Source organism: Pseudophryne corroboree, chromosome 4, assembly GCF_028390025.1.
Source record: "Pseudophryne corroboree isolate aPseCor3 chromosome 4, aPseCor3.hap2, whole genome shotgun sequence".
NCBI classification, from domain to species: Eukaryota; Metazoa; Chordata; class Amphibia; order Anura; family Myobatrachidae; genus Pseudophryne; species Pseudophryne corroboree.
Window position 1 is genome coordinate 489,388,031 of NC_086447.1, and position 13,122 is coordinate 489,401,152.

Sequence of the window (13,122 nt, forward strand, 5' to 3'; positions counted from 1 at the left end):
TCCCACATCATTGTTCCAGTACCAATACTATTCCGCGGCCAGGGGTTTTACTCCAACCTGTTTTCGGTAAGACCCATTTTAAATTCAAATCCATAAATCCTTATTTGAAGGTGTTCAAGTTCAAAATGGAATCCCTGCGAGCAGTGATTGCGGGCCTGGAAGAACAGGAATTCATGGTCTCCTTGGATATCAAGACTGCCTACCTCCATATTCCGATTTGGCAGCCTCATCAGGCGTACCTACGGTTTGCCCTGATGGACAATCACTTCTAAATCTGGCTCTGCCTTTCGGCCTGTCTACAGCCCTGAGGGTATTCGCGACAGTGATGGTGGAGATGATGTTCCAACTCCGGGTCCAGGGGGTCAGTGTTGTCCCTTACCTGGACAATCTTCTGATAAAAGGAAGATCCAAGGAGCTTTTGTTGCTCCATATTGACCGCACTATCCAGCTTCTGTTACACCATCGGTGGATTCTCAACTTACATACGTCCCATCTGGAGCCAACTCAGAGGCTCCTGTTCCTGGGGATGTTGTTGGATACTGGGGCCTTGAAGGTGTTCCTATCAGAGGACAAGGCGAGAACACTCTAGGAGATGGTCCGCATGGTGCTCCGTCCTACTCATGTTTCCATCCATCTTTGCATAAGATTGTTGGGAAAGATGGTCGCCTCATACGAGGCAATCCAGTATGGGAGGTTCCATGCCAGAACATTTCAGTTGGATCTCCTGAGCAAGTGGTCCGGATCACATCTACAGATGCACCGGATGATTCAGCTGTCGCCTCAGGCCAGGATTTCCTTCCTGTGGTGGCTACAGTCCACCAACCTACTGGAAGGCCGGAGTTTCGGGATTCAGGATTGGACCCTCCCCACAACAGATGCGAGTCTAAGGGGATGGGGAGCTGTCCCCAAGGGGCGCAGTTCCAGGGCAGGTGGTCAAACCACGAAAGCCTCCTTCCGATCAACATTTTGGAACTTCGGGCGATCTACAATGCTCTGCTTCAGGCCTCTTCTCTGCTCAGGAATCACGTGTTCCAGGTACAGTCGGACAACGACACAGTGGTGGCGTATATCAGTCGCCAAGGAGGGCCAAAAAGCAGAGCCTGCATGCGAGAGGTATCAAAGATACTCCTCTGGGCGGAAATAAATGGAAGAGCCATGTCAGCAATCTTCATTCCAGGTGTGGGCAGCTGGGAAGTGGACTTCCTGAGTTATAACGATCTCTACCTGGGGGAGTGGGGTCTCCACAAGCAGGTGTTCCAGCAGGTCATCAAACCGGTGGGGCTGCCCGCGGATAGACTTGATGGCTTCTTGTCTCAACAAGAAACTTCCCTGGTATTGCTTGCGAACTAGGGACCCTCGGGTGAGGGCAGTGGATGCACTGGCATCGCCTTAGCCTTTACCGGCCTTGTCTACCTATGTCCTTTGATTCCATTGCTCCCAAGGGCGCTAAAGCGAATCAGGAATCAAAGAGTCCAGGCAATTCTGATTGCCCTGGATTGGCCTCGAAGGGCGTGATACGCAGATCTTCTGGACATGTCCGTCGAAGACCCTTGGCCTCTGCCACTAAGAAGCAGTGTTCTTCAACAAGGACCGTTCGGCTACCCGGACGTACGGCGACATCGTTTGACAGCATGGAGGCTGAGCGGAACATCCTAGCTCACAAGGGCCTTTCCAAAAAGGTTATTGCTGCCATGGTTCAGGCAAGAAAACCGGTGATGCCAAAACACTCATATCTGGAGGAGATATGTCTCTTGGTGCGAGGAGCGCACATATTCGCCTGCTGAGTTTCACTTGGGACGTCTCTTATGTTTCCTGCAGGCTGGTGTAGATAAAGGATTACTTCTGGGTTCCATTAAGGTCCAGATTTCAGCCCTCTCCATTTTCTTCCAGAAGAAATTGGCAGTGTTGCCAGAAGTTCAGACATTCTTGCAAGGGGTTCTCCACATCCAACCTCCTTTTGTGCCGCCTGCGGCACCTTGGGATGTGAATGTGTTGGATTTTCTACAGTCCTCCTGGTTTGAACTTCTGATGTCGGTAGAAGACAAGTACCTCACGTGGAAAACGGTGATGTTACTGGCCCTGGCTTCTGCTCGACGTGTCTCAGAATTGGGGGATTTGTCGTGTAAAAGTCCATACTTGGTCTTTTACGAGGACAGAGCAGAGCTCCGGACTAGACAGCAGTTTCTGCCGATGGTTGTCCCTGCATTTCACTTGAATCAGCATATTGTGATTCCGTCTGGTTCTTTTGCTCCTCTGGAGGCATTGGATGCTGTGCGAGCCTTGAAGACCTATGTCAATAGGATAGCTCGGATCAGAAAGACGGATTCTTTGTTCGTGCTCTATGATGCGCAGAAGAAGGGTTGTCCTGCTTCAAAGCAGTCCATTGCTCGTTGGATTAGGCTTACTATTCAACTGGCCTATGTGTAGGCAGCTTTACCTGTTCCTAAGTCTCTGAAGGCCCATGCTACGAGATCAGTGGGTTCTTCCTGGGCGACTGCCCGTGGAGCCTCGGCCTTACAACTTTGCTGAGCTGCTACCTGGTCAGGGAAGAACACTTTTGTGAAGTTCTACAGCTTTGATACCTTGGCCAAAGAGGATACCCAGTTTGGGCAGGCGGTGCTGCAGCAGTCTCTGCACGTTCCTGCCCATTCTGGAAGCTTTGAAACGTTCCCATCGTACTAGATTCCCCAATATCCCTTATGGATGCTAGAGAAAATAGGATTTTAAATACCTACCGGTAAATCCTTTTCTGGTAGTCCATAAGGGATATTGGGCGTCCGCCTCAGATTTTTCTGCAGGTACTTGTTATGTTGTTACCTGTTCAGCTGCTGCTGTTGTTGTTGTTACCAGCTGTTGCTGGTTGTTGACAGCTGTTGCTGGTTGTTATATGTTAGTGGTGTGCTGTTATGAAAATCTCACCAGTCCTTGTTATCATATTTCCTTCTCTCATATATGTCCTTTCTCCTTCGGGCACATTTTTACCTATAACTGCCTATGAGAGGAGCCAGCACACCCAGTTGAAGAAATTTAAAGTGCACTGGCTCCTTTGGACCCCATCTAATACCCCATCGTACTAGATTCCCCAATATACCTTATAGACTATGAGAAAAGGATTTACCGGTAGGTAAATAAAATCCTATTTTACAGCGTATATTTACAGCTTCACAGGGTGTACTTCACGGGGTGCCACAAGGGAAGGGGGTGGGACGACAAAGGGGAGCTGAGAGGGAAGAGGTGAGGAACATATACAGTGGGAGGTGAGTAGGGCGCAGTGATGGTAAGGTGCAGACTAGATGGGCAAATGGTCCTTATATGCCATCAGATTCTATGTTTCTATGGTCCCAGAAGAGAGGCCAGCCACAGTAACTAGCCACACTCTGTTGTAGTGGTGCTGGGTGCAGAGAGGAGCAGGGCCCTGGAGGCAGGCAGAAAAAGCTATGTTTAAGATGGAGATGGATCAACTGGAAAGGATCCTGACACTGCCCGTATTAACTGTAGATGGTGGCCGCACTGCGCCTCGTGACCCAGTACTTTGACTGGTGTCTCTCAAATATTTTTGTGGGGGCAAGCCGCCCCCTATGTTCCAGCACCTATGGTAACTAGAGCCATCAAGTATTTCTTCAGCTGTGATGTTCCTGTCTATATAAGCCTTAGGGATGGATTAAATTAGCCACAGTTAATTACCCCAGACTAATTGATCTGCCAGGGCTATTCAATTTTATCCTGCGATTAGACTACAGTTAACCCGGATTTCTGTTCATGCCTGAGGAATCTGAAACAGAAATCTGCATAAAATGCCCCGGTCTCGTGTTCCATAAAGCTGTTAACCCAGTTCTGGGAACTTCTCAGCACAGTAGTGGGTAATTTGATGAAAAGGGGCTGTAATTAAATAGCCACGTGCGTTAAAGCCCAAGGCCACCACCCTTTTATCGCATGTAATTAAATCCTTAGAATGGGTACACATCAGGACATTATGTTCCCAGCCGAGCCGAGGGCCTATGGTACTATATATCACGCAGCCGTACACACTGCACAATCTGGTGAACGGCCGGGCAGTATACGGTTACCAGCCGCATTCACCTACATGCTGTCATCAGCGGTGCTGGCCCATCTAACTTGCAGTACATCAGATGGCATGATGGGCGAGAGCATGCAATTGCGGGTACACACTGAGCGATATGGAAGCTATATTATTCTGGTCCACGTCCTCCAATGTATTGCCTGATGTTTACCCAGCCTTATGTTTTGCTGGATGGTTTCCCTGCAACTGAGGAACAAATACATGTTACCAGTGGTGCAATTTGAAAAAAATGTCTTATAGGTACTGTGTGCGCTCCAAAAAATGGGTGTGGTCAAATGCCACATGGGGCGTGGCCAATGATAATGGGTGCGTGGTACACATATGGGGGGGCCAGATACACATATGACCACAATAGTGCCAGATATACATTGCCCCCACTGTGCCAGATACACAAATGCCCCCACAGTGCCAGATATACATTGCCCCCACAGTGCCAGATCTACATTGCCAGATATACAATGCCCCCACAGTGCTAGATATACATTGCCCCCACAATGCCAGATATACAGTACATTGCCCCCACAGTGCCAGATCTACATTGCCAGATATACATTGCCCCCCTGTGCCAGATATACATTGCCCCCACTGTGCCAGATATACAATGCTCCACTGTGCGCTCATTGCCCCCCCACCCCTTACCGCTGGCTCTGTTTCTACTGTGTGAGGGGAGGAGAGTGCAACGCAGCGCCTCTCCTGCCCCTCAATTCTCTTTGATGCCCGGTCTCACTCTCCAGCGGCGGCAGCGGAGTCGATTTAAAATAAGCCGCCGGTTCGTTAGCCAATCAGATGTTACGGACCGGCAGCCAATCGGGAGCCGCGGCTGCTGGTCCGCGAGCCCTGATTGGATAGCAAACCAGTGCCTTATTCAGATTGACCCCGCAGCTGCTGGAGAGTGAGACCGGGCATCAAAGAGAATTGAGGGGCAGGAGAGGAGCTGCGCTCTCCTCCCCTCACACAGAACAAAGTCAGCGACGACGACGACGGCCCGGCGGTACGGCAGACCGGTTGGGGATTTCTTACTGGTACGCCGTACCGCCATACTTGCAGCGCTGCATGTTACATTCTCTACTGCCAAATTGTTATGGTATAGTGAGCTGATGTCTGAGCCAAGCGTTGTTTTGTGGACGACCATATAGCTTTGCAATTTGCAGATTTATTTTAGTTTGTATTACATGTTTTAAAATGGTATTTAACATATTATGCACACAGTATTGTGTATTATTGGTTAATAGATGCTGTAACCATCCGGCCCTCTTTACTTACTTTTTTTTTTTTTTTGTATATCACTGCAGCACTGTAACTAGATTTTAAATTCAAAGCAATTCTGCTTCCTGGTATTATTATGCACAACAATGGAAACTGGTACTAACATTGGGGCCAATTCAGAGTCGCATGCAATTTTCCCTGCCTCACGTGCATGGACAAAAATGTGAATATACTCCCATGTGATGATATGACAACATCTGTGTGACCACACTGTCCCTGTCCATACACTTGGTTTCATAACTGTCTGACATCATTATCCCTGCGCACCTGCATCAGCCCTGACCTTGGTGCAATATTTCAGTTTGAAAACAGGTGGAACTCTTAGTACATACAACTGATGCTACATTTTTCCTACATGCATATTCTCCATTAGCACCCACTTAAGACCCTTTAGCCACAAGTGAAGATGTCACTGAGCTGCACACAACTTGAAATCACTCAGTGCTATGTTCCTGGAGACCTGCGCAAGCACAGCAGACTCTAACAGAGCACCAGAGACTGCTCGGCAACTGCACTGACACCAGAGGGGGGCCCACTCGGAGACTCCTCCTCTCTTAATCCTCCGCTGAGTCATTTAACTAGTGCATTGTACCTTTGCTTAATATTCATATAAAGCAGGTTTTATTTTGGTTAAATATTAATTTTCCTGAAAGACAGAAATTTGTATGTATTTATAAATCGGTGAAAAGGATATATGGTTAGCCCTGGGTTTTCACTTTTGTGTTTCAGGGAGATGTTGCCAATGAAGTAGAGACAGAGCAAATAGTGCATGATGCCTCTGTGATGTCCTTTACTGCAGGAAGCTATTCCTCATATGTACAGGTCCGTGGCTCTGTGCCATTGTATTGGTCTCAAGATATCTCCACTATGATGCCAAAGCCACCAATTACATGTGAGTTTTCATTTGCAATGACATATAGAGTACTTAGTGTACATAATAAGTAATAGCTACTATATATATATATATATATATATATATATATAGTTGCAAGAAAAAGTATGTGAACCCTTTGGAATTTCCTGGGTTTGTGCATAAATTGGTCATAAAATGTGTTCTGATCTTCATCTAAGTCACAACAATAGACATACACAGTCTGCTGAAACTAATACCACACAATTATATGTTCTCATGTTTTTATTGAACTCACCATGTAAACATTCACAGTGCAGGGTGGACAAAGTATGTGAACCCCTAGGCTAATGACTTCTGGAAGAGCTCATTTGAGTCAGGAGTCAGCCAACCTGGAGTACAATCAATGAGACGAGATTGGGGGTGTTGGTTAAAACTGCCCTGCCCTAATAAAAACACACACCAGTTTTGAGTTTGCAATTCTCAAGAAGCATTGCCTGATGTGAACCATGCCTCGCAGAACAGAGCTCTCAGAAGACCTACGATTAAGAATTGTTGACTTGCATAAAGCTGGAAAGGGTTACAAAAGTATCTCTAAAATCCTTGATGTTCATCAGATCACGGTAAGACAAATTGTCTATAAATGGAGAAAGTTCAGCACTGTTGCTACTCTCCCTAGGAGTGGGCGTCCTGTAAAGATGACTGCAAGAGCACAGCGCAGAATGCTCAGTGAGGTGAAGAAGAATCCTAGTTTATCAGCTAAAGACTTACAGAAAGCTTTGGCACATGCTAACATCTCTGTTGATGAATCTACCATACGTAAAACACTGAATAAGAATGGAGTTCATGGGAGGAAACCACGGAGGAAGCCACTGCTGCCCAAAAAAAACATTGATACACGTTTGAAGTTTGCAAAAGAGCACCTGAATGTTCCACAACACTACTCGCAAAATATTCTGTGGACAGATGAAACCAAAGTTGAGTTGTTTGGAAGGAACACACAGCACTATGTGTGGAGAAAAAAAGGCACAGCACACCAACATCAAAACCTCATCTCAACTGTGAAGTATGGTGGTGGTGGTGGGGGGGGGGGTCATCATGGTTTGGGGGCTGCTTTGCTGCCTCAGGCCCTGGACAGATTGCTATCATCGACGGAAAAATGAATTCCCAAGTTTATCAAGACATTTTGCAGGAGATCTTAAGGCCACCTGTCCACCAATTGAAGCTCAACAGAAGATGGGTGCAACAGAACAACAACAACAACCCAAAGTACATAAGTAGATCAACAACAGAATGGCTTCAACAGAAAAAAATACACCTTCTGGAGTGGCCCAGCCAGAGTCCTGACCTCAACCCGATTGAGATGCTGTGGCATTACCTCAAGAGAGCGATTCACACCAGACAACCCAAGAATATTGCTGAAATTAAACAGTTTTGTAAAGAGGAATGGTCCAAAATTCCCCCTGACCGTTGTGCAGGTCTGATATGCAACTATAGGAAATGTTTGGTTGAGGTTATTGCTGCCAAATGAGGGTCAATCAGTTATTAAATCCAAGGGTTCACATACTTTGTCCACCCTGCACTGTGAATGTTTACATAGTGTGTTCAATAAAAACATGAGAACATATAATTGTGTGGTATTAGTTTCAGCAGACTGTGTTTGTTGCAACTATATATATATATATATATATATATAATGTATGTAATCTGGACACGGATGACAAAATCAAGCATTTAGTCTGAATGGTCAGTGTTTCAGAGGTTGTTCATTCCACCTTCATCGGAGGAATGAATAGTTTTTTTATGTACAGCAAATATGGCGGGCATAATAAATATTGAACAGATACATGGAGCCAATATGATTACATTTTACCAAAACTGCTGCGGGGTGCACACATTTTTTTTTTTAAACACTATGGGGACTCTATGATTTCCTTTTTTTACACCTAATATCCACACGCTAGTGGTAGAGGAAGGCACGCAATGCTACTTGTCATTGTACCGTGCATTCCTAGGTGCGGGGGCACAAACAAACCAGGACTGATAGTAAGTAACACACCACTTTAAAGGTGAAGGAGTTTTTTTGCTTGGCAAAATAATGTCTGTTTACTTGGCTTGGAGAACAGTCACCTGTAATGTGTGGTGATTTCAAACAGTCACAAAAATACTTCTTGGTAAATTTACCCCTATGACTGCTGTATGCACACCAAAATAGTAGAATAGGACCACTAGGAGAGATTACTCTTTTAGGTTACCATGTGTGAATCCTTCAGGCTACCATTTGGTCACCACTGTGATAGAGTATGCATAGAAATAGTTATAAAAGTCTATTGTATTTAGAAGTCAACTTAAAGTGCTATTAATTCTGTATGTGTTTCTGTTCTGCCAGTGGACCAAGCTGATCCATATGCACATGCAGCTGCTTCTCACTTTGACCAAATGCTTCAGAGATTTGGATCACCCATTATCATTCTGAATCTAGTAAAGGTAAGAGACACCTTAAATTTGCTGTCATTTTTGTAATGTACTGATGGAGCTGACGTCACAGCACTCTGTGGCTCACTTAATACATCACAAGCTGTTAGCATGTGGCTCACGTATGTGGTACAGATATTTCTCTAACGTCCTAGTGGATGCTGGGGACTCCGTAAGGACCATGGGGAATAGACGGGCTCCGCAGGAGACAGGGCACTTTAAGAAAGAATTTGGATACTGGTGTGCTCTGGCTCCTCCCTCTATGTCCCTCCTCCAGACCTCAGTTTGAATCTGTGCCCGGACGAGCTGGGTGCTACTTAGTGAGCTCTCCTGAGCTTGCTAAAAATAAAGTTTTTTGTTAGGTTTTTTTATTTTCAGAGAGATCTGCTGGCAACAGACTCTCTGCTACGTGGGACTGAGGGGAGAGAAGCAGCCCTACTCACTGAAGATAGGTCCTGCTTCTTAGGCTACTGAACACCATTAGCTCCAGAGGGATCGTACACAGGATCGCACCCTTTGTCGTCCGATCCCGGAGCCGCGCCGCCGTCCCCCTCGCAGAGCCGGAAGACAGAAGCCGGTGACGGAAGCAAGAAGACTTCGAAATCGGCGGCAGAAGACTCCAGTCTTCATATGAAGCAGCGCACAGCACTGCAGCTGTGCGCCATTTATCCCACACTAAACCCACATACTCCGGTCACTGTATATATGCATGGGCCCCCGCCATATTTTTACACAGAAACGCGGGACAGAAGCCCGCCGCTGAGGGGGCGGGGCTTCTTCCTCAGCACTCACCAGCGCCATGTTTTTTCTCCACAGCACCGCTGAGAGGAAGCTCCCCAGTCTCTCCCCTGCAGTTACACAGTAGAAGAGGGTAAAAAGAGAGGGGGGGCACATAATTAGGCGCAAAAATCAATATAAACAGCAACTACTGGGTTAACATTAAGTTACTGTGTTATTCCTGGGTTAATAGCGCTGGGGTGTGTGCTGGCATACTCTCTCTTTGTCTCTCCAAAGGGCCTTATGGGGGAATTGTCTTCAGATGACCATTCCCTGAGTGTGTGGTGTGTCGGTACGTGTGTGTCGACATGTCTGAGGTAAAAGGCTCCCCTAAGGAGGAGATGGAGCAAATGTGTGCGTGAGAGGGTGTCTCCATCGACAACGCCGACACCTGTTTGGATATGTGTAATTAAGTGCTAAGGTGAATTTATTGCACAAAAGATTAGAGAACAGACAGGAAATCTACCCATGTCTGTCCCTATGTCGCAGAGACCTTCAGAGTCTCTCAATGCTTACTATCCAAAATAATAGACACTGATATCGACACGGAGTTTGACTCCAGTGTCGACTACGATAATGCAAAGTTACAGCCAAAATGGCAGAAAAGTATTCAATATATGATTATTGTAATAAAAGATGATTTGCATATCACTGATGACTCATCTGTCCCTGACACAAGGGTACACATGTTTAAGGGGAAGAAAGCTGAGGTAAATTTCCCTCCTCTCATGATGAAAAAGAGCGGGAATCTCCAGACAAGAGACTGCAGTTTCCCACAAAGAATTCTCAGGCAGTATCCTTTCCCCACTAGGGCCAGGATATGATGGGAATCTTCCCCTAGGGTGTCACGTTTGCCCAAAAGGTAGCCCTGACGTAACAGCTATTCTCAGGGATCCTGCAGATAGCGTGCACATTCTGGTACACTACTCAGACCGGCGATTGTGTCGGCATGGGTTTATAGCGCTGTGGCAGCGTGGACAGGTACCTTATCAGCAGTGATTGAGACCCTAGTATGTATATATATATATATATGTATATATAGAGATATATATATATATATATTAAAGATGCTGTCTTAAGAGAGATATATATATATATATATATATATATATATATATATATATAAAACATGCCCAAAGAGACATGAGTATACTGGGTCCTAGAGTCAAAGCTATGTCGATTTCTGCTTGACGTGTCCTGTAGAATATGCAATGGACAGATGATGCCGACTTAAGAGGCATATGGAAGGCTGAGGATTGTGTTGAGAAGGGTTCTCGGACCTGGTCTCCACAGCTATAGCTGGTAATTCTGATATTTTGCCTTATATTCCTGCACAGCCTAGGAAAGCACGACATTATCAAATGCAGCCTTTCGAACAAAGAAACAAGAAAGTCCGAGGTGCGTCCTTTCTTGCCAGAGGCGGGGGCAGAGGAAAGAAGCTGCACAACACAGCTAGTACCCAGGAACAGAAGTCCTCCCCGGCCTCTACAAAATCCACCGCATGTCGCTGGGGCTCCACAGGCGGAGCTAGGCCCGGTGGGGGCGCGCCTTCGTAAGTTCAGCCACAAGTGGGTTCACTCCCTGTTAGATCCCTGTGCAATAGATATGGTGTCTCAGGGATACAAGCTGGACTTTGAGAAGATGCCCCCTCACCGACGGCCCTGCCGGCTTCCCCCCACGAGAGGGAAACAGTGTTAACTGCAATTCACAAATTGTATCTTCAACAGGTGGTGGTCAAGGTTCCCCTCCTTCAACAAGGAGGGGGTTATTATTCGACCATGTTGTAGTCCCGAAACCAGACGGTTCGGTCAGACCCATATTGATTTTAAAATCCCTGAACATATACCTGAAAAGGTTCAAGTTCAAGATGGAATCGCTAAGAGCGGTCATTGCAAGCCTGAAAGGGGGAGATTTTATGGTGACTCTGGACATAAAGGATGCATACCTTCATGTCCCCATTTATCCACCTCATCAGGCGTACCTCAGAATTGCGGTACGGGATTGTCATTACCAATTTCAGACGTTGCCGTTTGGTCTCTCCACGGCCCCGAGAATATTCACCAGGGTAATGGCGGAAATGATGGTGCTCCTGCGGAAGCAAGGTGTCACTATTATCACGTAATTGGACGATCTCCTCATAAAAGCGAGATCAAGATAGCAGTTGCTGAACAGCGTATCACTTTCTCTGGAAGTGTTACGGCAACACGGCTGGATTCTATATATTCCAAGGTCGCAGTTGGTTCCTACAGCTCATCTGCCTCTCCTAGGCATGATCCTAGACACAGACCAGGAAAGGGTTTATCTCCAGATAGAGAGAGCTCAGGAGCTTGTGACACTGGTCAGGAATCTATTAAAACCATAACAGGTGTCAGTGCATCACTGCACTCGAGTCCTGGGAAGGATGGTGGCATCATACGAGGCAAGTGGTCCAGATCACATCTTCAGATGCATCGGTTAATCACCCTATCCCCCAGGGCCAGGGTGTCTCTCCTGTGGTGGCTGCAGAGTGCTCACCTTCTCGAAGGTCGCAGATTCGGCATTCAGGACTTGGTCCTGGTGACCACGGATGCAAGCCTCCGAGGGTGGGGGGCAGTCACACAGGGAAGAAGTTTCCAAGGGCTGTGGTCAAGTCAGGAGACTTGCCTTCACATCAACATCCTGGAACTAAGGGCCATATACAACGCCCTACGTCAAGCAGAGTCCCTGCTTCGCGACCAACCGGTTCTGATTCAGTCAGAAAATATCACCGCAGTGGCTCATGTAAACCGCCAATGCGGCACAAGGAGCAGGGTGGCGATGGTAGAAGCCACCAGAATTCTTCGCTGGGCGGAGAATCACGTAAGCGCACTGTCAGCAGTGTTCATTCCGGGAGTGGACAGCTGGGAAGCAGACTTCCTCAGCAGGCACGACCTCCACCCGGGAGAGTGGGGACTTCATCAAGAAGTCTTCATGCAGATTGCAAGTCGGTGGGAACTGCCACAGGTGGACATGATGGCATCCCGCCTCAACAAAAAGCTGCAGAGATATTGCGCCAGGTCAAGAGACCCTCAGGCGATAGCTGTGGACGCACTGGTGACACCGTGGGTGTTCCCGTCGGTCTATGTATTTCCTCCTCTTCCTCTCATACCCAAGGTGCTGAGAATCATAAGGAAAAGAGGAGTGAGAACAATACTCTTTGTTCCGGATTGGCCAAGAAGGACTTGGTATCCAGATCTGCAAGAAATGCTCACAGAGGACCCGTGGCCTCTGCCTCTAGGACAGGACTTGTGCAACAGGGGCCCTGTCTGTTCCAAGACTTACCGCGGCTGCGTTTGACGGCATGGCGGTTGAACGCCGGATCCTAGCAGAAAAAGGCATTCCGGATGAGGTCAGTCCTACGCTGATAGAGGCTAGGAAGGATGTGACGGCTCAACATTATCACCGTATATGGCGAAAATATGTGGCTTGGTGTGAGGCCAGGAATGCCCCTACGGAGGAATTCCAGCTGGGCCTTTTCCTTCACTTCCTACAGTCGGGAGTTACTTTGGGCCTTAAATTGGGTTCCATTAAGGTTCAGATTTCGGCCTTATCCATTTTCTTTCAAAAAGAACTGGCTTCTCTGCCTGAAGTTCAGACGTTTGTAAAGGGAGTGCTGCATATTTAGCCCCCTTTTGTGCCTCCAGTGGCACCTTGG

At 47.1% G+C, this 13,122-nt stretch overlaps 1 protein-coding gene across 6 annotated transcripts in view; it reads left to right on the forward strand.

Annotated features, from left to right (window-relative positions):
• The window catches only part of FIG4 (FIG4 phosphoinositide 5-phosphatase), a 665,438-nt gene that overhangs the window by 235,447 nt on the left and 416,869 nt on the right, over nucleotides 1–13,122 (forward strand). For all 6 annotated transcript variants that reach the window (XM_063917119.1, XM_063917117.1, XM_063917120.1 and 3 more), the window contains exons 10-11: nucleotides 6,077–6,239; nucleotides 8,587–8,684. In XM_063917119.1, coding sequence (XP_063773189.1) covers nucleotides 6,077–6,239; nucleotides 8,587–8,684 — 261 coding nt within the window. The remainder of the gene's footprint in view (nucleotides 1–6,076; nucleotides 6,240–8,586; nucleotides 8,685–13,122) is intronic.